This window comes from Elephas maximus, chromosome 23 (genome assembly GCF_024166365.1).
Source record: "Elephas maximus indicus isolate mEleMax1 chromosome 23, mEleMax1 primary haplotype, whole genome shotgun sequence".
NCBI lineage: Eukaryota > Metazoa > Chordata > Mammalia > Proboscidea > Elephantidae > Elephas > Elephas maximus.
This window is the reverse complement of record NC_064841.1, coordinates 28,294,890-28,320,499: the sequence shown is the minus strand read 5'-3', so window position 1 is coordinate 28,320,499 and position 25,610 is coordinate 28,294,890. Positions and strand designations below refer to the sequence as shown.

At 41.0% G+C, this 25,610-nt stretch overlaps 1 protein-coding gene across 4 annotated transcripts in view; it reads left to right on the top strand.

The window, feature by feature from the left end:
* Positions 1 to 25,610, top strand: part of FNDC3B (fibronectin type III domain containing 3B) — a 391,440-nt gene that overhangs the window by 71,831 nt on the left and 293,999 nt on the right. For all 4 annotated transcript variants that reach the window (XM_049867193.1, XM_049867190.1, XM_049867192.1 and 1 more), the window contains one exon: positions 20,371 to 20,509. In XM_049867193.1, the coding sequence (XP_049723150.1) occupies positions 20,399 to 20,509 (111 nt within the window). In that variant the 5' untranslated portion in view covers positions 20,371 to 20,398. The remainder of the gene's footprint in view (positions 1 to 20,370; positions 20,510 to 25,610) is intronic.

The following is a 25,610-nucleotide window of genomic DNA, read 5'->3' as shown; positions in this document are numbered from 1 at the left end:
TATCGGCTTGACGGCAAAAGGTTTGGTTGGCTTAGTATTTCCCTGTAAAGAGTGTGTTGTGAACATTTTCCTATGTTGGCATATTAATTTGTACCACATTTTAAAAAATGGGTTCATAATCTTTCATTTTGTGGATTAGAACACTTTCAACTTTTTAGTATTTCATACAGTGATGAATATTTTCATATTTTAATACTTAGATGTTTTGGGTCACATCATACACTTTTGCCAGTCCGATTCGCTATTAATAGTTTTTACCAGCAGCTGTACACCTAGACACTCAGGCTTAAGTGTGTGGGACCAAGCTTGTGTAGACATTTTGCTTAGAGGATAGGATCGGTTTATGGTTGTGAAGGAAGTGGTATGAATAGTTAACGTAAAATGCCCTGTAGCTCTTAGGAGATAGAGAATAAAACTTTTTACTTTTCAAGAAACTTGTAAACATAGATATAAAGAATTGTATTTTCATTAATTCATGGGGATCATTCACTTCATAAATCTATTTAAAATACGTGTACAATCTAAAAGCCTCCCCAGTCATCTTCTTGTCTTTATGCCAATATCAAGGACCCTAGAGGATTTGGCCATCTTCTCTGAAGTTAAATGTTATTTAGGAATTGGTTCCTGCTTATTTTAAAGATGTCAGTTTCATTGTGATAATCATCAAATAACAAAAATAAAAATGTGTGGATGACCTGTACTGTGTAAACTGTAAAAAAAAAAACAAAGGACAAACTAGTTGGCTATCAAGTTGACTCTGATTGATGGGGACCCCACGTGTCAGAGGAAAATTGTGCTGCATAGGGTTTTCAGTGACTGATTTTTCAAAAGTAGATTGCCAGGCCTTTCTTCCAAGGTACCTCTTCATGGACTTGCACCTCCAACCTTTTGATTGGCAGTGAGCACGTTAACCTTAACCGTTTGCACTATCTAGTGACTCCACTGTAACCTCTGTAGCTCTTTCTCTCTAAATCTATACTGGTAGAGAAACAAGACCGAAATACGTTATCTTTTCACAGTGGTAATTTCTGGGTGTGGTGACTATCAATAATTGACATGTTCTCCTTGTTTTTCTGTATTTCCAGATTCCTAGAATGAACATGTATTACATGTTATAATACATGGGAATACAAATACAGGAAAAGTCTTTTTAGAAGGTTTGGGATGAGGGTGAGAACCCACAAAGATAAGAGTGAGTGGTTACCTTTGCAGGCTGCAGGAATGAGACCTGCCAACCCTAAGGAAAGTCTCTGACCCCACCCTGTACTTGTCATAGCAATAGCTTTTGAAGTCCTTTGTGCTGGTTGAGGGACTAGCATAGTTAGCACAGCTAAGTAAGTATGTAACAGTTTCTATTATTAGTTTATCTTTGCTGATTCCCATTTGATTGACAGAGAGCTCTCCACCCAGAAAGCTTGATTTATTTTGGCAGTTGGAGAAGGATTTTATGCTGCACTTGTTATCTAAAAAGAGTAAAGCTGGGGAAACTGCCCCCCCCCCCCCCCCGCCCCTTAACTGCTTGGGATGGTCCTAGTGAGCATGCCTACTTTAGGGATTACTCAGCAAACAGGACCCGAGGGGCTAATTTTGTAAATGTTACCAAATCCGCTAATAACCCCGGATGTTCTTCCGTTGTAGTATCCTTAGTCGGAGTTGAGTGGTGGCGGTTCTGTGAGGCTTGGTAAGCCCTTTTATCCTGCAGGTCTGTGTATTGTACAAGTGCCTTGAAAATGTTTCATCACAAACATCTAAATAATCACATGGTGCAAAGTAAATTGAATCATATGGTTTTTAAAGTTAACTTTCTTTTTTCTTTTTGGCTTTAACAAAGAGAAGTTTATTTTCTCATGGTCTAATAGGCTAGAGGAAACTGGTGGAGTAGTGGTTAAGAGCTATGGCTGCTAACCGAAAGGTTGTCGATTTGATCTGCCATGCACTTCATGGAAACACTGTGATTCAGTCCTATAGGGTCACTGTGAGTTGGAATCAACTTGATGGGAGTGGGTTTGGTTTTTTCTTTTTCAGTAGGCTAGAAGTCCCAATTCAGGGTGTTGGCTCTAGAGGCTTTCTCTCTCTATGTTGGCTCTGGAGGAAGGTCCCTGATATCAATCTTCCCCTGGGCCTAGGAGCTTCTCCACTGGGAACCTCGGGTCCAAAGGACATGCTGTGCTCCTGGCACTGCATTCTTGGTGATATGAGGTCTCCCACTCTCTACTTGTTTCCCTTTCCTTTTATCTCTTGTAAGATAAAAAGTGGTGCAGGCCACACCAAAGGGAAACTCCCTTTACATTGAATCAGGAATGTGACCGCGTCAAGGGTGTTACATCCCACACTAATCCTCTTTAACCACAGGCAGAGATTATGATTTATTACACATAGGAAAATCACAAAATGGAGAACAGCCACACAGTACTGGGAATCATGGCCTAACCAAGTTGACATGTTATTTTTCGGGGACACAGTTCAATCCATGACATTCTACCCTTTGTCCCCCTAAAATTCATGTCCTTGCCACATATAAAACATATTCTCCCCAACATCTCATAGCAAAAGTCTTAAATCAACTTTGAATCAAAAAATCCCAAATTCCTCTTCATCTGTGAAGTCTAGAACAAGTTATCTGCTTCTGAAGTACAGTGGTAGAACAGGCACAAGCTAGGCATTTCTAGACATTTCCATTACAGATAGGAGAAATTGGAGAGAAAGAAGGCATAACAGGCACCAAGCAAGTAAGCGGAACACATTGCATTAGCCCTCAAGGCTTTGAAAATAATCCTTTGTTCTCTGAGACCATTTACACAATAACCCTGCCCTCCAGAAACCCTGGTGGTATAGTGGTTAAGAGCTACAGCTGCTAACCAAAAGGTTGGCAGTTTGAATCCACCAGGCACTCCTTGGAAACTCTGTGGGGGCAGTTCCACTCTGTCCTGTAGGATCCCTATGAGTAGGAATCGACTGGTTTGGTTTGGCTCCAGACTCTAGGTATTGGCCCACATTCTCTGAATTCTGAGTGGAGGTCCCTTGGCCCTGGGCTTCAGCTCCACCTTCCAGACCCACTGTGGAGGCATCTCTGCTCCCTCAGCTTTAGGCACCATTCTCCTAGTCCATCCGAGTGGCGACTCCAGCCTTAGAAACACCAGAGGCCATGGCTCCACCCTTTGAAACCCCAGAGGTTATGGCCATATCTTTTGAGACTGAGGCAGCTCTTGGGCTCTCTGTGTTCCTAGACCCCTTGGCCCTCAGGCCTCATGCCCGCATCTGCCCTGCTGCAGCAAGTGTTCCAAAGTTCAGTAGCTCTACTGATAAATGCCCGGAGGCACCCCACTCGTGTGGACAGCATTCAGCTCTTGCTCTGTAGGTTGGCTCCAGTGCTGCCTGGTGCTGGTCTCCTGATTCTGCTGCTGCTGATCCTCTCCTGCTGTTTCTCACCATCAGCGCCTTCTCTGGTGTTAAGAGTTTGCCTCACTTCCTTCTGAGTCTTCTGTCTATTCACAGTTTCAAAACTGCTTCCACATTTTAGGTATCTGTTAGAGCAGCACCTCACTCTTTCAGTACAAATTCTTGTCTATGCTGCTGTAACAAATATCACAAGTGAATGGCTTTAACAAGGAGAAATTTATTTTCTCACAGGCTAGAAGTCCAGGGAAGGCTTTCTCACTGTCACCTCTGGTGGAAGATCCTTGTCATCAGTCTTCCCCTGGACTAGGATCTTATCTGCGCAGGAACCCTGTGTCCAAAGGACACACTCTGGTCCTGGCACTGCTTTCTTGGTGGCATGAGGTCCCCCCTAAAGTTAACTGTTATCACTGCAAAAATTATAGGTGCTCATTACAAGTAGTACAAAGCAGAAACTATAATTCATTATCCATAGGTTAACCATTGGTAACATTTTGGTTCTATTTCACTTCAGTGTTTTAAAAAATCGTATGTATGTACACGTATAATCTTACTGTACATTTTATTAAACATTGTGTTGTGAATATTTCCTCATATTGTTTCTGGCTTACGTTTTCTATATTGCAAGAGTTACTTCCTGAAACTAAAACCAAACCCATTGCAGTTGAGTCGATTCTGACTCATAGCCACCCTATAGGATGGAATAGAACCGCCCCATCGGGTTTCTAAGGAGTGGCTCGTGGATTCGAGGTTAGCAGCCTAGCTCTTAGCCACTGTGTCACCGGGGCTTCACTCCTTGAACTAGATAATGATATTATTTGTAATTTGCGTGGATGCTTAGGTAGCCTCCAATAAACCCTTAACATGTATGTGTTATTGTGATATTCTTTGTTGCTGTACCCAAATTGATAGATGATTATAACTGACAGGGACGTTGGTCCTGTAGTCTAGTCCCTTTTGAGAAATGAGAAAAATAAGCCAGAAGAATTGCCCTTTGCCCAGTAACATTCAATTATTTAATGGCCTTAAAATATTATTGTAGGAAGCAGCATTCTTGTAGGTTAAGAAACTGGGGCATGAGAATTTAATCATAACCTATTTTTGAAGAACCAGGTTGTGTTTCTTTACATGCTCAAGTGTAGAGGAAAAAGTCAAACTTATAGTTTAGTTTTATATCCACAAAACCTCCTATTTATTAATTACATTTTCAACCACCTCTTGGTCAATTTGATGGCTTATGTAAGTGGTCACCATTATCTTGATTTCCTGTACTTACCTGTCCTGAAGTCCTTGATAAGATACTACTGACAACACATGCTTCTCTGAGGAGTTAAAACAGTTTTTTGCTTTGCAATTAAACAAAATGGTCAATATTTAAGGAACCATAATTTTCAGTGGAGATAATGGAGTGATGTTTGAAGTTTTGGCTTTTTAAGTTTCATATTCAGCACTACTAGGTTTCATGAGGCTTTGAAAAAGGAATAGCTTCTCAGGAGTATTTTCCTGCTCACTTGAGAAAAAAAATTCATGGCTTTGTGATGGATTTTTTTTTCCTTCCCTTAAAAAACCACCGTTCAAGGCATTGTCTAGTTTTTACCTAGAAAAATGAAATGGAATTGCTGACAGCTTCCTTTTCACCTTGGGAAGAGCTGGGGGAATGGTTGTGGACAACACAAGCTTTGTTGACCCTGAACTGTATGTAAGCAGTTGGGGCCTGTGAACATGGCGTTTGCAGTGGTTATCATCCCCGCTGCCTTGGAAACTTCTCTCTGGAAGAGCCAGAGGTGCTCTTTGTAGGACCTGCTTCCTTGTGTGAATACCTGCTTCCTGTGTGAATACCTATTGTGGAGTCTTTGGGTTGACTGGGAGGTCTGTGAGAAGTGGTTTCCCACCAGCACACAATGCTGCTTCGGCAATGTAAATACACATTCCGCTCTGGGTCAGGGTAACCGTGACTGGCCACAGCGCCCTTGCAAAGAAAGATATTTTGGAGTTCCATTTATTTATAGTGCCAGTGGAAAATTATTATGCTCGTTAAATCTATTTTTAAAAAAGAAAGTCTTTCATTTAACTGTGTTTGCCGAATGCGACTCGATTTTTTTGAAATTATTGCACTAGGAAGTGAATTTCAGTCTTATTAATTGTTCTATCTATATTTGAAACTTGAGGTTCTCATTTTAAGAGTTCTTATGCCTTAGAAAACTCTTGCTTGGGTTCTTGGAAGAAAGACAAAATAGGCTGTGGAAAAAGAAAATAAATTAGTGACCACAGAAAATGCTAGATCAAGTCATCTCTGGATTTAATAAAGTGGGCTCATTTAGCAAACAGCACTAATTGAGGTCTGGAGATCAGAGCAGATCAAATCCTTATCTGGGAACGGTAGTGCAAAATTATTTGTCATTATTTCCCCGATACTGATCATTTGCTTTGAATCTAGGGTATGAGTATGATTACATGAGAGACTGACAGGGAATCTCCAGCTAACGGGTCTGGAAAGGCTTGGTGATCTGCTTTGGAAAAATCAGCCAATGAAAACTGTCTGAACCAGCCGTGCATGGGATCACCATCCTTGGGGCAGACTAGAAGGCAGCTAACAACAACCAAAGGCCTACCTGTCATCATGCCCCACCTACCCCTTCCCTGTACTCTGATTTGCTGACAGTCCCCAGCAGTGAGTACCTGGTCTGGCAGTGCATATTCTTATCCCTCCACCCTACTTCTCTTCCTTCCCTCAAGATTTTACCAAACAAATACACTTCACCAAAATGCTTTAAAATGTACCATTAAATCTTGGAGGAGAAATTCATGCTAGAATTTGAATACCTCTTCATTAGGGTTGCAGTGAGTCGGAATTTGGATTATTTAGATCTTTGTTTAGACCGTGTCCTGTGAATTGTGGCTGTCCAATGTATACATCAAAACAGCAGTCTTTGTCTACTAAAATGTGAATTTAAGATTTTTGTGTCTTTTTGCTTATAAACTGCTTGGCGTAGAGCAGTGGTTCTCAAAGTGTGGTCTGGGGACCCTTGGACATTCCTGAGACCCTTCATGGTGTTCACAGGTTGTAACTGTTTTCATCCTAGATGTCTTGTGCTTCTCTTGAGTTAGCCCGTAACATTAACTGAAAAAATACTTTTTTTTGTAACATAAGTACAGTCTTTTGTGCTCATTACATAAGGAGGAAATATTAAAATTGAATAAGGAAACGTGTCTTATAGATCAAGGTTGAAATTTAAAATGATTTTTCTGGAAAGTTTTTTTTTTAAGGCCAGGGCTTCCAACGTGTTCATTCTAGTTTGAGCCCCTGCTGAGAATCTGCATTTCTAACAAGTTCCCAGGGGGTGCTAATACTGCTGGTTTGGGACCAATTCTGAGAACCACTGGTAGAGCAGTGGTTCTCAAAATTTATTATGCATAAGAATCACCTGGGGATTTGTTAAAATGTAGATCCTGATTGAGTGCATCTGGGATGGAAATGCAAATTCTCATCAGGGGTTTGAACTGGACCGAACTGGTTCAAAGCCCTGTTTACGACCCACTACTGCATCTTTAAATTTAGAATTTGCCTGATTTCAGCACAAGAGTGTCTTGAACAAAGAGCCTAAATAAACCAAACCAAAAACCCAAACCTGTTGCCATTGAGTGGATTTCGACTCATAGCGACCCCATAGGACAGACCGAGTAGAACTGTGTCATAGTGTTTCCAAGGAGCAGCTGATGGATTCGAACTGCTAATCTTTTGGTTAGCAGCCAAGCTCTTAACCACTGCACCACCAGGGCTCCTATTTAAATTGTATTAGTATAAATTAATGATGTTATATACAGGGAATGTTTAGAACATAGGCAGCTGCTGTAGTTTCAAACAGTATTTACATACAAAACCATGTAAATACCATTATCATTCTCATCCATTGATTGAAACAGATCTAATGCTCTATAGTATAGACAACTTTTTTTTCTTGAAAGAAAAAAGGTTTTTTCTAAAGAATTCTGCATTTTTTGTGTTTTTTCAAAATGTTAGTCCAAGTTAGTGCTGTGATTGCACACATCTTTGATATGGAAATATTGTCGCAATGGCGAATCTGAGATAGTAAATAGATCTCTCTGGCATGATGCGACTTTGCACCTGCTAATTTGTTTCTTTGTTCAGTGTTATCATTTCATGTGAATTTTCTGTTTCAGTCTCTTACGAGCTCTAAGTAACACCTGGTGTTTGCTGTGTGTTTAGTCATATTAGGTGGAATGTAAAGCTGCTCGCGAGAATGTCGTCAATTGTAATGATTCTTCAAGAAATAACTTGTTTTTAAACAACTTGGCCTGTGAACTGATTTTCAGTGTATCATATACCATTCTTACTGATTTTTCCTCAATGAGGGGAGGGGAGTGGTGTGTGTGTGTGAGAGAATCAAATACTTTTTTGAAAAAATGTTTGAATCAACATCTATCAGAAATCTTTGAAGTACAAATTTTAAGTATAAACTGGGAGAAAAAATCAGTGCTACTTCAGGGTGCAGATTGTTTTCTTTATAATACGTGTAATGAAGTTGATTCATTCCAATATATGGAAGCATAGCTTTCTTTATAACATCTCTTTAGTTAAATAAAACTTATATGTAAAATAATCACAATTAGATTCTATATGAATCTATTAAGGAAATAATTTTAGTATCCTGCTTGCTAATCAGAAATGAGATTGAGGTGGGGGCATGTCTTGAAGCCAAATTCACCTCCTGGAACTCTTGTCAGATTTCAAAGACTAGAAAAGAGGCCACAGCTGGGAAACCAAATTTAGGCATTGGGGCTTATCTCAGATGAAGGGTTCCATAGAGCATGGAGGTCTGTTGACTTGGTGTGGTATTTCGTCAGAAACGTCCAACATGGGTTCCTTTTTTAGTTAGAGTATAATATTTCACTGTAATGTAATGGCTTCTCACCTCATGCCTTTATTTCTAGACTTCTCAAATTCTGGTACAGTGCCTGGCACATAGTGAAAGCACATAGTAGGTACTCATAAATATTTGTGAAAGCAATGGGTGACTGTCTTGTTCAGGTCATTTTGTTCGATGTTATTTTTCAGCTAAGTCTTTCTTTTGGGACCTTGTTACTTTTAAGGGAGAAGCTCCCAACATACTCTAATTTATTTTGTAAAAGTTATTACAAATAATAGACTGTCAAGATCCTTTATATGGAAGACATTGTTTTAGCAGGCTTCTAATCAATACCTTTACTAAGCCATCTTCCTTTGCTGAAGTATTTTTGCTTTTGTGTGTAATCATGGGTGACATAACTTTAGTAGATTCGTAATTTGGTTTCTGTTGCCTATTTTCCCCTCATTTTTAACCATATGGGCTGTATGATAAAATGGGATTTGCTTAACTTTCTGTAAGCTGCTTAGAAAAGTGCTTTAAAACTCACAGTGGTTGCCTTTGTGGAGGTGTACTTTCATTGGGTATCTTTTGTAAGCCAGCTTTTGGTACCTTTTGAATTTTGTACCATGTGCTTGTTTCATCTCATTTGTGAAACTCACTAACCTGTACATTTTTCAGCAGTTCTCCAGTCCTGTGTTTCGTTTCCAGATTCTTAGATGTTATAATCGGCTCTCTGAGAGAACCTTGACTTCTTACCATTCCTGTCTGAGTCTCCTTGGGCAATTTACTTGACCTTTCTCACCCTGAGTTGCCCCATCTGTAAAAGGGGAACACCACCTTGTTTACATGAATGTTGTGAACCTAGGTAAGAGCGTGCTGGTGCCTCAGATAGAACCTTTGCCTCATCGGGCTGAAGTAACAGCTTTGAAGCTCTTCTCCCAAGCCTTCCTCAGAAAACAGTTGTTCGGTGATTGCTGCAACATATTATTTTTCCCTAATAAAGGGTGCTGTGCAGGGCTGTTAAGTAGCCAGGTCAACACGCAATGTGAATTTGATTTATAACAGATCTCTAAAAATAGAGTAGTAAAATACATTTGGGATTTTACTAACGGGGACTAGATGTCATCTTTTTCAAACACTGAGATACAGCTTATACAGGAACACCTCTTGAACCATAGCCCTATCTCAGTGCTGTGGAGACTCCAGGTTGGTTATAGTGCCTGAGGGCTAGGTGACACGTGGGCTTCTGGTGCTGAGACAGGAGAGCATGTCTTCTGACTCTCGCTGTGTCTTTACACCTCCTCATGCAGCTTCGAGGTAGGAGGGTAAAAAACCAGAACCAAACCCGCTGCCATCGAATCAGTTCCAACTCCATAGGGTTTCCAGGCAACGGCTGGTGGATTTGAACTGCTGACCTTTTGTTTGGCAGCTAAGCTCTATAAGTCTAGGGCTGGAAGGGGCTTTAGAAGTGACCGTTTCCATTCTTGAACTACAAGCCTCTAGAATTTTTTTCCTTACCATCCTATCAAAAAAGATATAAAAAATTTTTTTTTAAATTTCAAATTTCACTGAAAATACGTTATTTTCATCTACTGTCATTCTTAAAGTATGTGGCAAAGGTAGCTTGTGTATGTGTGAGAATGAGGGCTTAGAGCTTGGGAACATTTCCTTCCAGATGACATGTTTGTGATGTCAGTAAGTAAGGGTGTGAAGTTCACTGTGGAATGCCTGTACCCTGAATCTCGGTATTCTAACAGAAATGTCTAATTAGGTCAGCAAACTTATTTAAACACCATTTGAAAACAAGGAGCAAAGCAAATGAACCTTTGGTTGGTAGATGTTTCAGTGGCTAGGCACCTTTCCTTTTTAGTTAATATTTGCAGAACTTAGGTGTTGTGTGTGGATGTGGGTCTGAGGTTGATTGTGTGGATACAGTGATGTTGTTTTTTCCCCTCTGGTTTTTATGCTTCTGTAAAGATTTGGGGTACGTTGGAGGGCTATGGAAACATCCTTTGCATATTAATGGACGATGAAAGTGGCCTCAAATTACGGATACTTTAAAAATATAATCCTTAGACATGTGGCATTCCCTGCACTCCCCCCCCACCCCCGCGAAAAGCAGTGTTTTTTAAAAAATGACCTTACCCAATGTAGAGGTTCTGACTTCAGACATGACAATGCCTTGCCATTTAAGCAAGGCCAAATTAAAGAAAAAAAAACAAAAAACTATGCATTCTTGAGGGCAGGGGCTGTATGTTCAGATGACTTGGCATGTCCTCTCTGCTCCCCAGAGCACAGTGGATGGTCCCGTTTTGATTTGTTGCTTGAACCATTTATCATTACTTACTTTAATCCACAGTTGTCTTTTTTAAATAAAAAAAAATTTCCATTTCACAGGGTTTCTCTGTGGATTTAAATGTTCCCAACTAAATCTTGTATGTTTATAATTGGATGCAGAAAGCAAGCATGTTTCTAAGGCTGGAACTTTTCAGACAACAGTGATTTAACTTTGCTAATGAACACGCGTATCAGACAAGAAGACAAATTCCAGACTCTTTGTGCCCCCACCAACCAGCTGGGCGCATACCTCCAGGTATGGCTCATGTCTCAAGAGGTTTTTCTGCATGAACAATTATTACCACTCCTTCTTTCATTCAAGTGGCAAGCCATGGCAAGAGGCTTTCTTGCACAGCTGTATAGACCTCAGCTGTAAAATTAGATTCATTGGCATAAAAACACAGTGATTTCCATCCCTATTGGCTCAATACATTCTTTTTTCAGCATTTTACTTAGATTTTTTCTTCTCCTTCTTATGAATAAGGGTCAGGCTATATTTTTAGAGTTTGAATAAACTTTTTTTTTTTTTTTTTAGCTGTAGTTTAATCTATATTAAAGAGGTAATTGCTGTTTGAAATAGCCTGTGAGGAACAGAAAGGAACCTTAAAGATTAATCTATAGTCTTGTCGTTTCATAAAAGAAGATGTTAATCACTCAGGTTTAGAGCAAGTTTAGAGCTAATTACTGACAGACGCTGGAAGAGAACTCAGAGTTTTTCCAGTGCTCAGTTCTGGGGCCCCTCCACTGTAGTGCCCTGCCTCCCAAGCACCCACCCAGAGCTTACTGCTTCTTTAGCTGTTTGTAGCAGAGGAACTGTCAAAAATTCTAATAAAGTCCTTAGTTCCTCTCCATGCCCCCCACCCCCCACTATATAATTTGATTTTCAAAAAAGCAAAGGGGGCAGTGTTCCTGGTGCCAGTTACCTTTCCTCATGGTTGCCCAGGATGCAGGAGAGAATAGTTCAAGCAAAAGCATTAAAGCCACCCCCAGCGTTTCTGGTGTCTTGTGGCAGTGCCCCACATTAGGTTCAAAATGGCCCAGCTGCTCAATCCAGAGGCAGTGCCCAGGGCGCTGGTTTAGGGTTTTGGGAAGGTAAGGAAGAGCCATATTTGCACAGTAGCTCGGAGGTGGTAAAGGCAGGCAGGTGTGTGTGGAGGGCCAGCAGGTTTCCCCCGGAATTTCAGAGGTAAAAAAGACTGTTTTGGGTTTCTCTTTTGTTTTTTTTCCCCCTTCCATTGATACCATTGGTGTTTCCATAGTTATTATAAGAAGGCTGTTTCTAGTTTTGCTGGGAAAGTTAGAAATGACATTTTCAGGGCTCCTAGGTCTTGAAACCTCAATCGAACAGTTTACTTTTCAAAGCCAACATGGGGCAGGAAGGAAAGGGGCTTTTCTGGTGAGGAAAATAAAATAGCAAAGGGTAGTTTGACGTCCCATTAGTTGTAGGAATGTGTGCAACTGACTGACTTTGTCTTTTTCCCCTTTTCTTCCCTCCCTCTCTTCCTTCTTTATAGTGCTAATCATGCTTGGAAAGGAAGACTACACATTTAGGATGTTGTCAGTCCTTGTCTCTGATGGCATATATACATTAAAAAAAAAAAAACCCAAAACAAACCCCATTGCCACTGAGTTGATTCTGACTCATAGCCACTCTATAGGACAGTAGAGCTCTGTCCCATAGGGTTTCCAAGGAACGGCTGGTGGATTTGAACTGCCAACCTTTCAGTTAGCAGCCAAGCTGTTAACCACTGCGCCACCAGGACTTCATTTACATAAAAGGTCATCTGAGTGGGGGAAGCTCATTGAAGTGGGCTCTCCCCCCGCAACCCTTCTTGAGCTATTTGATTCTCAAGTTTCTGACTCACCTGGATTTTTTTTTTTTCTTTTTAATTACAGCTGTGGTGTAAACAAGGGTAGGTCAATTGTATAAAAGTTGATTTGTCATAATAAGTTTTGTTAGGCTTGTGTTTTATACTGGAAACCATTTAGAAACCAGTCTTGTAATCAGTCATAAAACAGCTATTTGATACGTAGTCATTTCTTAGTAACTTCCCTGTTGTTATTATTGGTGTTAGGTGCTATGGAGTCAGTTCTGACTTACAGCGACCCTGTGTACAACAGAATGAAACGCGGTGTGGTCCTGGCCATCCTCACAGTCATTATGTTTGAGCCCATTGTTGTAGCTACTGTGCCAGTCCATCTCGTTGAGGGTCTTTTGCTTTTTTACTGACCCCTCTACTTTACAAGCGGCACTGGGTACTGGGCTTTACAAGCATGATGGCCATCTCCAGGGACTGGTCTCTCCTGATAACTTTCCTTGTTGTTATTAGGTGCCCTCGAGTCAGTTTTGACTCATAGCGACCTTATGTACAGCAGAAGGAAACAACTGCCTGGTCCTGAGCCATCCTTAAAATGCAACACAATAAAAAACCCTGATTTCTGTGTTTATTAGTTTGACTACTGATTTTTTTTTTCTGCTCCCCTCATTGAGTCAGGAAAAAAAGTTTCATTTCGTTATTACTGTTACTATGTAAACGACAAGAACATTTCTTTGGTACGTGTGTGATAATTTTCTGAAACCAGACCCACAATAGATTCTCGTTATTAGAAGTCACCTGGTATTTTTAGCAGAGAAGGACATTTTCTTGATGAATGAATCAAGCTATGATTTTACTCTTGTTCCTTCACAGTATTGTTTCTCAAGCTACACAACAGATGTGTTGTAAGCAAAATATCTACATGCTGTTTAGGTCACGTGAAGGCGATTGGTTAATCTCCATTTTATTTGGAAAGATTAAGCCTTTGGAGTACATGCAATCATGGTTAACTTTAGCAATATGAGTTCTGAAGAGCCTACTATTAGACTATTTAGCTACTTGCTTTAGAGATCCCCACAATTTTTGTACCCATTTGGTTTCTGAATGTGCATTTAAGACTGGAGCATGTGAACAGTTAAAACCTGATCATCTACGTTCTTCTTTTTGGTTCCCTTATCCAATCTGCTTTTTCAGCATTTTCCTGCAGTAGTCTAGGAGTCTGGTCAAAAGCATCATCGGGGTGTTCATAAAGTGAGCTTGGGAGCCTGTACTTCAGGGCCAGCTTGTGGTTGAACACAGTGAGTCAGTGAGTCCGGCAGGCTCTTTGCTTCTGACGGTTATACTTTGTTCCTTTAGTGTTGTTACGTTTCTTTCTCTCTCGTCATCTGAAACTAATTTGTGTACTGTACTGCTAACTCACATCTTGAATTAATGTAAGGAGATTTGGGTCATCGGCCCACGGAGTGAGGACCAGGACATTTTGTTACTATTTGAAGGCCAGGTTCACAGACTCAAAAAACTCTCCCAGTGATGATTAGGGCTTTGTTTTTTTTTTTTTTTTTTTTTAAGTTAGGAATTCTTCCTAGTATATAATTGCTTTCTCTGGCCTTTGGAAATGGATCTGAGGTTCTCTCCTGAGAATCAGGATTTTCATAAATTTGGCTAGTATGTTTCTTAGTATAGGCTGAGGCCAAAATACTATGGAAAACCTTTTTAGACTTAGAGTTGGGGAAGCAAAGTAAGGAAAAACTAATAAGCCAGTTGCTTAGAGAAATGTAAAAACTGAAGACCCTTTGTAATATTCTTTTAAAATAAGGTTTCCTTTAAAAGCTTTGGGGCTATTTGGATGGAATTAAACATATTATTAACAGTGAGGATCTGTTCATTTTGTTTCCAGAGTGCCCGCCCCTTACCCCTGCCATTAGCGCTGGAGTTCCTGTTGATAACACTTGGCCTTGCTAGCAGGTGACCAGGGACTTGCTGTCTTAGGAGAGAGGGAAGTTAACCACAAGTGCTCACATGGCATCCTTTTCCTGTCAGTCAGAAGAGTAGAACTGGCTGAGTATGAAGCACTTATGGTTTTAGTGTTAGGTTGTGTGGTTAGGGGGAGAGGTTGTGAGGGCCTGTGGTTGTTACCAGATTCCTTGAAATGGAAGTGTGGGTTAGAACAGACTAAAGAAAGAGGAGAGAAACCTTGGAGCACTGTGTGAAGAAGAGTTTAGAGGATTAGAAAAATGCGTTCTAGCAGAGATAATCTATTTCCCATTTGTTTATTCTGGTTAGTTTTGCAGCACATTTATTCTTTGTGGAACAGCGTAAATCTACTGCATTTCTAGAGAGTCATGGTCTAAAGAAGGATTCATTACAGGATGTCTGTCGTGGCGGGTGGGGGGCAGTGTGGGCGTGGTACAGCTTTGAATAAAATGGTCAGCTCTCAGATACAGGGGAGGAGGAACACAGACCAAGAAAATGAATATTTCTTCAGGGTGGGTGGTATCTCTCAGGGCTTTCTGACTGAAGTGAAAAACAGTTACAGCTCCATTGTCAGGGGTCACACATCTGACAGACTCTGCGACCCTCACAGCTGATGCTCAGCGTGTGGCCAAGGAAGATGGTGCAGGGCGTGTGGGGAGCTTCTGACACCTTCTCCCAGAAGCCATTCAGCTCTATGAGTTTACCTAATTATCTGATTTCCAGATTGAAATAGGAATTTTAGGACATGGCCCTGAGATATCAGGGAGTGTGGTTACCAGAACTGCTGATGAGGAAGAGAGATAAAAACATAAAAATTAAGCTTAAGAACTCAAAAAAGGAGAGTGAAAATTTCTGGATATGTAAGGCCAAATGCTTTAGCGACTCCCTCGTATATCATCTTATGACTAAAGCCAATGTTCTTGTTCACAACAACGCAAATCCCTAAGAAAAGTTAAAGTTATAACTGGTTTGTTCTTTGATGAAGTAAGAAAATCTATAATTCTAGGTGATTATTAGATGTATTTAGGTCATTACAAATGAAGTAAGTTTTGGTTCTTAAAAGGTAGCTGCGTGGATGCTGAGCCTTCCACATTCATTGCTTCATCTTTTTGTTCTGTTTGAAGTTTTGTCATACGCATCAGGTAAGTCGCATTCCCAGGTCTCAAAGCAGTCAAGATGAGCCACACCTGCTGTGAGTTCAGTACACGAGTAGCTTTGTCTGGGTTACCAGTCAAGAGTACTTAAGGGAAGCTGTCACTGTTGAATGATTGACGACTATGTTGCACTGAATCTGCTTTAACTGTCCGTGGTTTTTGGCTGTGTGTTTTCCCAATTTACAACCTGAGTATTTGGCTTTCCATTTGGATTTAGAAAACTTACTACTTTTTGCCCTCATCACTGGGGAAATATCCAAGAAAGTACTACTATGGATCTTAAGTTTTATGTTTTGTCTCTTTGTCTTTCATGCTTTTGTAATTCTCCTCCCTGCCTTTTCTCTTGTCGTTTATAGTCCATGTCACTAAGCTGTTTTTATTCTACGATAATTTTTAAGGGACAGCTTGGCAGGTGTTGTCTTCTTTAACAGAAATTGCTTTGCCTGTTGTTGTTAGGTGCTGTTGAGTTAGACTCTGTGCAACACACTGAAACACTGCCCAGTCCTGCACTATCCTCTGATTGTTGGCTATGTTTGAGCCCATTGTTGCAGACACTGTGTCAGTCCATCTCATTGAAGGTCTTCCTCTTTTTTGCTGACCTTCTTTACCAAGTATGATGTCCTTCTCCAGGGATTGGTCCTTCCTGATAACACGTCCAAAGTACATGAAATGAAGTCTCACCATTTTCTCTTCTAAGGAGCATTCTGGCTGTACTTCTTCCAGGACTTTTCGCAGTCCCTGGTATATTCAGTGGAAACTCTGGTGGCGTAGTGGCTAAATGCTACAGCTGCTAACCAAAAGGTTGGCAGTTTGAATCCACCAGGTGCTCCTTGAAAACTCTATGGGGCAGTTCTCTGTCCTGTAGGGTCGCTTATGAGTCAGAATTGACTCCACGGCAGTGGGTTTGCTTTTTTGATTGGTACATTCGGTATTCTTCGCTAACACAGTAGTTCAGAGGCATCAGTTCTTCTTTAGTCTTCCTTATTCATCGTCCAGCTTTCACATGCATCTGAGGCGATTGAAAACAGTATGGCTTGGATCAGGTGCACCTTAGTCTCAAGGTGACATCTTTGTTTTTTTAACACCTTAAAGAGGCCTTTTGCAATGGATTTGCCCAGTGCACTAAGTCACTTGATTTAATGACTGCTGCTTCTATGGTGTTGATTGTGGATCCAAGTACAATGAAATCCTTGACAATGTCAATATCTTCTCATTTATTATTTCTGTATGTCCCTTGCATTTCAGGCAAAAGAAAGTATCCTATGTATGTGCATGGAGCATAGAATTGGGTATTTGGTAAATATTGTTGGCTGCATGTAGTTGAATCTGTAACTTTGTGTTCTGGTCAGGATGAAGTCTGGTTTACCGCTAGTGAAAGTCTTAGAGATTAGAAAACAGGCTATGGATTTTAGCAAACTGGTGGCCTAGGGAAAAGAGATTCAACAACTCTGATTATATATAAGTGAGGCTCTGTGATAGGGTTCATATTGGCCTTTACTCACTTTTTTAAATTCTTACATTTTTCTCCATGATTAACAATGTAGTTGCTGGGTGGTTGAGTCGAGGCATTAGGAGTGTGTGATGTTCGTAAGTTTTCACTATATACTTTCTAACGCGTAGTTGTAGATACAGACTTTCTTTTATGTATAGTAATCTGGAATAATCACTACACATTATAGGAAGCAGATAATCCATCATTTACTAGGAAAAATACAGGAATCAGCCAGCTATTTCTTTATGGAATAGCTGTATTACCCAAAGTTGCCTATAAAGCTTTGAAATATAATTTGTTTTTGTACTAATGGACTTTATTTCTTTGGGAATAAAATCCCATACTAAAATGTTTTTGTAGCTCAATGTGAGTATCTGTACTCTTCCATCCTACTATTATTAAAGCCTTTGTAGGCTTGGACTGGTGATTCTTCCTCCTTATCTCACCTGAGAACCTGAAGTTTAACTCCTACTGTGTCTTGTTAGGAACCCTGGTGGCTCAGTAGTTAAGAGATCAGCAACTAACCAGAGGTTGGCAGTGCGAATCCACCAGCTGCTCCTTAGAAACCCCGTGTGGTAGTTCTGCTCTGACCTGTAGGGTCGCTGTGAATTGGAGTTGACTCAGTGGCAATGTTTTTTTTTTCTCCCTGGTGTTTTGTTAATCCCGTTGCTGTCGAGCCGATTCTGACAAAGTCCTGTTGTTTAATGTGATGCCAACTATAAGGCTTCTTAAACTGTAATTGTCAGTGTTAGACAGTAGTGTTGGTATTAGACATTCTTTGTTATTGGGACAGCACCAAGAATGCCTGAATTTGTGCTGATCACAATTATTCCTCCCTCCCCCACCCCAAGAACCAATGATTAATAGGGACAAAATAGCATTGTTAATTGGATTTGAGGCTTAAACACCAATGTTGAAAACTTCGGTTAGCTGAGTTGGACCACATGGAGCATAAATAAATTCATCCCAAAGCAGTTCCTGACTGAAGAATTCTCTCCCTCTGATCCCCCCAGACCCCTCAACCTGTATCATTACTTACTATACTCTGGCCTAATGGAAAGACCTAGGGGCAGAAAGAACCTAGTGGGGGAGCCTTGATGTTGGTTTGTTTTTTTCTGTCTCTTTGGGTGAAAAAAGGCAGAGCAGGTCCCACCCTCATGTTTGTCTATGAGGTGACCATGACTCTCCTGTGTGGGAGAGGGCTTTGGTGTTGACTACTTTAGTGAAGAAAGGAGAGAGCCATAATAGGCAGCACAGCATCAGTAGCCAAGTTTCCTTGAATCCTCTTTGGGGAGGAGTGAGGTAAAGGCAGAGAACCTGGACTGCTTCTTCAATCCTAAATTACTGCCCTATTTACCCAACCTGCAATTTTGAAGAAACAATAAAACATTAAACTTAAGAAATGCCTGTGTAATATCATCAATCTAAGGCAAACTACCCATTCTTTCCTCACACTTCAGTAGGATAAAGTAGACTACAAATAAGATTGAAATGGTATCAGTTGTTTGACCTTCCCAGGATCAAACAGTTAGGTCATCATGATAGTGTCAATGGAATTATCTTTGTTTATTTTACTGTGAAAGAATCTGCGTTCTTCATGAGGACAAACTATTGGACTTTGGGTTTTGTGCTATTATTTGCTTAAGAACTGTGTAATTGCCTTATAAAACAGTATGATGGTACTATTAACACTGAATTATAAGACCTGTTATTATAGAATGTGCTTCCCTAGTTGAGACAAGACTTCGTTGTTTGGTGCTTAAAATAGTTAGTTTCTCCAAATGGGGTTATTTAATGAATAGTGTAAAATTTTGCCTACTTAAAATAAAAAAAAAAAAGTTTATAGTCTCTTGGGTGGGCTTTATACATCACTTATACTTCCAGGCAAGGATTTTTGAGGGGAAAGAGTGGGTACGTTTAAAGTTCAGAATGGAGGTTTTTGTGAAGAAATACCATATTTCTATAACATCTAAGATAAGTTTGTGACAACCAGTAAAGGATTTGTCCCACTGTTTTGCCTGATTTCTTTATAATTCATTGAGTAATAAAAAGGTTCATTGACCAAACACCTTTAGATTTTACATTATGTGGCACTGTGTTATGAATGATAGGAATTTCAAGTGTGAAGTATATGGCCGTTGGTTTCTAAAACCATTAAAACGATGTGTGTGTGTGTGTATCCTTTTTTGTCCATGCTGGTAACTTTTTTGTGCTATAAATTTTAGGTGTACTTGAAGGATATGTAAATTATAAGAACAACGTATAATTTTAAATAGGAATTTTTTGTTGTTTTCCTGTTGTATTGAAGGGTTAAATGTTTGTGACAAGAATTATTATGGAATGAACATGCATTTTGTGTTGGTTTGAATACGTGTGTGAGTTTCATTTATTCTGTGGAAACAAGAATGGAATCTGCATTGCAGCCTTCTGCACAAGGGTGCCACAAGTGGTTTCTGGGGTACAGAAAAGCTCAAGATGTGCAGAAGGGGATAAAGATATCAATATACAACAAGTTAAATTACTGTTCAAGAAAAACGATGGCAGAGACATAATTAGAACATGATTACCAAATTAATGGCAAAGTCAGAAATCACTACAATTGCACATCGAGTCATTAACCTTTGTTTACATATTTGGATTAACTGCTCGTGACCATTATTTTGATCGTACTGAAAGAGGAAAACTGCATTTATGACTAATAATTATAGGTTATTCTGTTTTGACTTATCTTCTGTCTTGGTAATTACTTTAAAGATGATACTGCATGTTTTTGTTTGGTCTTTTTACCTTCCCATAATGTAATCTCCTTATATCCTAAGAAAGACCCTGCAGTTGGGTAGTTAGTGTTGTTCAAGCAAAACAGCCAGTTGCCCTTGAGTTGATTCTGACCCATGGGGACCCACGTGTGTCAGAATAGAACTGTGCTTCACAGGGTTTTCAGTGGCTGATTTTTCAGAAATAGATTGCCAGGCCTTTCTTCTCAGGTGCCTCTGAGTGAATTTGAACCTTCAACCTTTCTGTTAGTAGCTGAGCATGTTAACCGTTTGCACTACCACATGTTTTTAAAATTTATATCTGGATGACAAAGCTGAGGTATGAGAGCTATGTTCACAGGGCAACTTGGAGACTCAGGTCTTTGGTCACTAGTTCAGGCTGTTTCCTTGCCTTTGCTCTGCGTTCTGGGGACCTGACCCAGTAACACTCTATGGTTAGAATGGTTTGAATTTCAGCTGACGGCGTGCGTGAGCGAACACTTAGATTATTGGTATGCTGTGTTACAGGTGACTTTTGTGGTCCTGTGTCCTTTTTAAAAAATGTTGATTCTCTTGCAGGAAGCCAGTTGAGGGAAGTTCTCCATGAATGTACGTCACAATGATGATGACCGACCATATCCCTCTGGAACTGTCGCCCTTGCTGAACGGAGAGGTCGCCATGATGCCTCACTTGGTTAATGGAGATGCAGCTCAGCAGGTTGGTGTAGTAAGAGCAGAATTTAAGTTAGGCTGTTTAAGCTGGTGTGTGGATCCAGTAACTGTCCCAGGAATTACCATGTCTGTCATTTTGAACCTTAATATTCTAGGGGTAAGAGTTTTTGTTATAGAACTTCTATAGGTTTTATAAAATGATTGAGAAGAAATTGTGTTTTTTTCCGAACAGCAAATCTTACCTCATTTAGTTAGTATTCTTGAAGTATCAAAACATGTCTGATTTTTGAAATGAATCCTTCTGAAATATGTGCAAATCTTTTGAATAAAATGACCGTGTATGCATGTTATGTATTGTGCCTGAACGGTTTACCTGGTTGTCCAGAACAGGGTGCTCAGAGGGTGAGGTTTTGATCTCACTCACGGGATACTCACCTGGACAAGATGCACGGGTCAGTGTGAATCCACCCTGGCTCCCTGCATAGTCTTTCCAGATGCAGAGCCTACTGCTCGTAAAGTGGTGGTACTTATTTCCTGTGGAGCTCCTTCCTTACTAGTTCTTTAACATTACGGACTAGAGAAGTTACTTCTGAACCCATTCATGTATCACTCGGGAGAAAATTTAAACAGTAAGTGAAACTTTGAAAAATGTTAGAGACTGAACTGTTTATTATCTCTGATAATATCAATCAACTTTTTCATTGACTATAAAAACTAGATTTACTCAGTCTTGTGCTAAATAAATATTTTGTTTTAGTGCAGTTCTCTGGAAGCATAAAAATAATCATTTTCTGGAAAGTAGAATTGGCAACAATTCCTTGAAAAATATCTACCCAAAATATATTAATTCAAACAAGTTAGTCACTTATTTGATACTGGTGCTTGCCCCTCCCCTGTCTATTATAGCATCTTAAGCCTTTCCATTTGCCATGGTACATTGAGATGTCATGTATACCATTGTTTGATCTTACCTCACTATTTAATAATTTACTCATGGTTTTCTCCTGCACTGGACTATGAAACTCTTAAGAACAGAGAACATCTAATAGATGCTCAATAATGTTTGTCAGCTGAATGAATTTCATCCCTTCTCCCCAGTGATGAAGGTATTTCCTCTCCTGATTCCTCAGTCTTTTTCGCTCTACTGGATGATTTAATACACTGTAATATCTTCCATCTTAAACACGTAAACAACTATACTCTCCCCCTTGCAACTAAACAGCACCCCCTTACTTGACTCCACACCCCCTCCAGTTATCACTGCCTGTCTCTGCTCCCCTTTATGACACTGCTTCTCTAAGTAGAGCATCTGTATATCTCATTGCCTTCACTTCTTAACTCCCATTCCTCTTCAGCCAGCGTTTTGACTTGTGTCTTCCTATATCCTCTTCCAGTCTGTCACCAAGTCCTGTATGCTTTCTCTTAGGAACATTCACTGAATCCCTACATTGCCATAACCACACTATTTTCACTGCCACCACTGGACTCCTTGCCGTCATCTCTCACCAGGGTAGGATAGGCCTTCTCACTGGTCTGTGCATTTACCCTTGCCCCACACAGCAGCCTCAGTGATAGTTAAAAACAAACTGTTCCTGTCACTTCCCTGCTTAAAACTTTCCTGTAATACCTGAAATAAGATGCGAGTGTATTGCCGTGGCCCATCAGCCTCACATGGTCTGTCCTTGCCTCTCCATCAGTCTGTGTTGTCCTTCTCCCCACTGTGCTGTAGCCATTCATGGAAAGGCCTCAAAGCGCTGTGAATGGTTTCAAAACGCAGTTTTTACTTTTCCTTGTTTTTACTCATTAAAACGGTGAAAAAGGCAAGGTATTTGTTATAGATTGAATTGTGTTCCCCCAAATAAGTGTTGTAAATCCTAACCTCTGTGCCTGGGGTTATAACCCCATTTGGGAATGGGTTGTCTTTGTTATGTTAACAAGGCAGGATTAGTGTAGGGTGTATCTTGAGTCAATCTCTTTTGAGATATAGAGACTAAGCAAGCAAGCAGGATAGAGATGGGGTAAGATAGATGCCCAAGACTCGTGGAGATCTCCAGGGAACCAGGAAGCAGAAGCTGAAGAAACAAGGACCTTTCTCCAGAGCCAACAAAGAGAGAGAGGCTTCGTCTAGAGCTGGCATTCTGAATTAGGACTTCTAGCCTCCTAAACTGTGAGAAAATAAGTTTCTGTTTGTTACAGCCATCCACTTGTGGTATTTCTGTTACAGCAGCACTAGATAACTAAGACTATATTCACAAAGCAACTTACTCCCATTTGCGCATGTAGCCAGGAGGCCAGAGGCCACCACTCCGTTTCGTTGAGCACCATTTTTGTGTTGTAATGGTTTTCCTCCTCATTTCTATTAATTTGATTTGCTCAGAATGTACTTTTGTAGTTTATGAGCCAGTATACAGAACCCTCAGGTACAGAATTTTCCAGTTTTCTCTTCAGAAGTAAATTTTCTTTGCACACAGAATGAACAAAAACTGCAAAGACTGAGAACTTCCTCCAAAGGCCATGTGGCCATTTCCCTTGTCTGTATGTCTACACCTACTCAATGCTGACATTGCTTAAGTTTGATGAATAACATTTTTATTTCATCTGGGAAGCTTTCTATAAAGCTAAAAAAAAAAAAAAAAGATCTGTTTTTATAAATAGTTGAATATCAAGATTTCTCAAAATGGGGAGTACGTACATTTCACGGAAAGGAAATATTTCCATCTTTCTCATTGGTAGTAGTAAATATGTTTTGATTGTACTAGAAGCATCAATGTATATAGGTTATGTGACATTAACCCCAAATTTCCCTTAATTAGGCACAATTGTTCAGTGGATAAAGTATATTTGAAATAGCTCTCTCATCAGGATCCAACCCCCAGATTTATCGTGGCCTGATGGTGTCTCTCTGTCCCTGTGGTTCAGCCTAGGCAGTGTCCTATGTGTCTGACAGTTTCCTCCTCATTCTGCCTTCAGTGTCCCCATCTTGAGTCTCCCTCATTCTTTCAAGTCTCTGCTCTTTCTTTTTGGTCCTAACATTTAGCCTTGGCCTAATTCAGGTTGGCAGAGTCCTCAACGGCTGTGTGTGGAACCGGGGCTATGGTACAAGGGAAACACAGAGTGAGCAAAACCAAAAATGGTACTGAAATATTGGGGAGGAGGTGGGAAAAGGGAACAGATAGTGGACTGTCAAAACGGACAAGGAACAAAGGTGAGTGAGTATCCAAGACAGGATCCAGGAATCTGAGACTGCGTGGATTTTGAGTGCTTGCCCAGGGCTTACTATTTAGAGGTTGCAGGTGTGTGGTGCTCAGGTGCCTCTGTGTTAACAGAGTCAGAACAAGAGGGACATACCAGAGAAAATTATCTATCCTAATGTTTCTTTCCGGAGGGCAGTGGTGGCTCAGTGGTAGAACCTTGCCGTCTGTGCAGGGGACTGGGTCCCACTTCTGGCCAGTGCACCTCACGTGAAGCCACCCACATCTGTCAGTGGAGGCTCAGTGGTAGAATCCTTGTCGACTGTGTGGGGGACTGGGTCCCACTTCAGGCCAGTGCACCTCACGGGAAGCCACTGCCCATCTGTCAGTGGAGGCTCAGTGGTAGAATCCTTGTCGACTGTGTGGGGGACAGGGTCCCACTTCAGGCCAGTGCACCTCATGGGAAGCCACCGCCCATCTGTCAGTGGAGGCTCAGTGGTAGAATCCTTGCCGTCTGTGCGGGGGACTGGGTCCCACTTCAGGCCAGTGCACCTCACGGGAAGCCACCACCCATCTGTCAGTGGAGGCTCAGTGGTAGAATCCTTGCCGTCTGTGCGGGGGACTGGGTCCCACTTCTGGCCAGTGTACCTCACGGGAAACCACCACCCATCTGTCAGTGGAGGCTCAGTGGTAGAATCCTTGCTGTCTGTGCTGGGGACTGGGTCCCGCTTCAGGCCAGTGTACCTCACGGGAAACCACCACCCATCTGTCAGTGGAGGCTCAATGGTAGAATCCTTGCCGTCTGTGCGGGGGACTGCGTCCCACTATTGGCCAGTGTGCCTCACAGGAAGCCACCACCCATCTGTCAGTGGAGGCTCAGTGGTAGAATCCTTGCCGTCTGTGCAGGGGACTGGGTCCCACTTCAGGCCAGTGCACCTCACGGGAAGCCACCACCCATCTGTCAGTGGAGGCTCAGTGGTAGAATCCTTGCCGTCTGTGCGGGGGACTGGGTCCCACTTCAGGCCAGTGCACCTCACGGGAAGCCACCACCCATCTGTCAGTGGAGGCTTACGTGTTATTGTGATGCTGAACGGGTTCCAGTGGTGCTTCCAGACTTAAGATGGACTGGGAGGAAAGGTCTGGCAATCTACTTCCAAAAATCAGTCGCTGGAAATCCTATGGATCATAATAGTAGGATCTGCAACCAATCATGAGAATGGCACAGGACTGGGCAGCATTTTGTACCATTGTTCACGGAGTGACCATGAAATGGGACACAAGTTAACGGCAGCTAACAACAGCAGCACTTTCTGAGACTTTTATTGTGCTCTGCCATGAAGACAGCACGTTTTCATTGTAACAGTCACCTTTTGGAGGTACAGGATTGACCTATGTCAACTGAAGACACTTGGGGGAGATACTTTGAGGTAGGTGGCACTTTAGCAACCTCTCAGATTATACCGTTGTAAGGACCTGCCCGCTGGCCACAGGGCTCTGCCTCTAAGTCTAAATGTCTACTGGGAGTGTGTGTGTATGATGAAGCTTACCTTGTATGTGTTTACAGTGTTCTTAATACTTTGCAGCTGTGCAAGGGACCTTCTAAACATTTCTATGCAAAGGAACCACCAATGTTATGAGAAAGCTCTTCAGTTCCCACCACCCTCCTCCTGATTTCTGTCCTGACGGTATCTGGATTTAATTAGAAATCGTTCTTGGCAAGATTCTCTGCTGTGTTCTGGCTCTCTAAATAAGAGACACTGTTAATTTTCATCATCCAAAGTCACGTTAAGTTTGAAACCATGGGTTTGTCATTTTAGGTAGGTAGCAGGAAAAAGAATGAAAATGATAATTCTTTAAAAAAAAAAAAAACTTACTGTCCTCATTATGAGGGAAGAGTTTTTTTTTTTTTTTTGTATTGTCAACCAAGAAATGAACAACAGCAAAAACGCTGAAGCA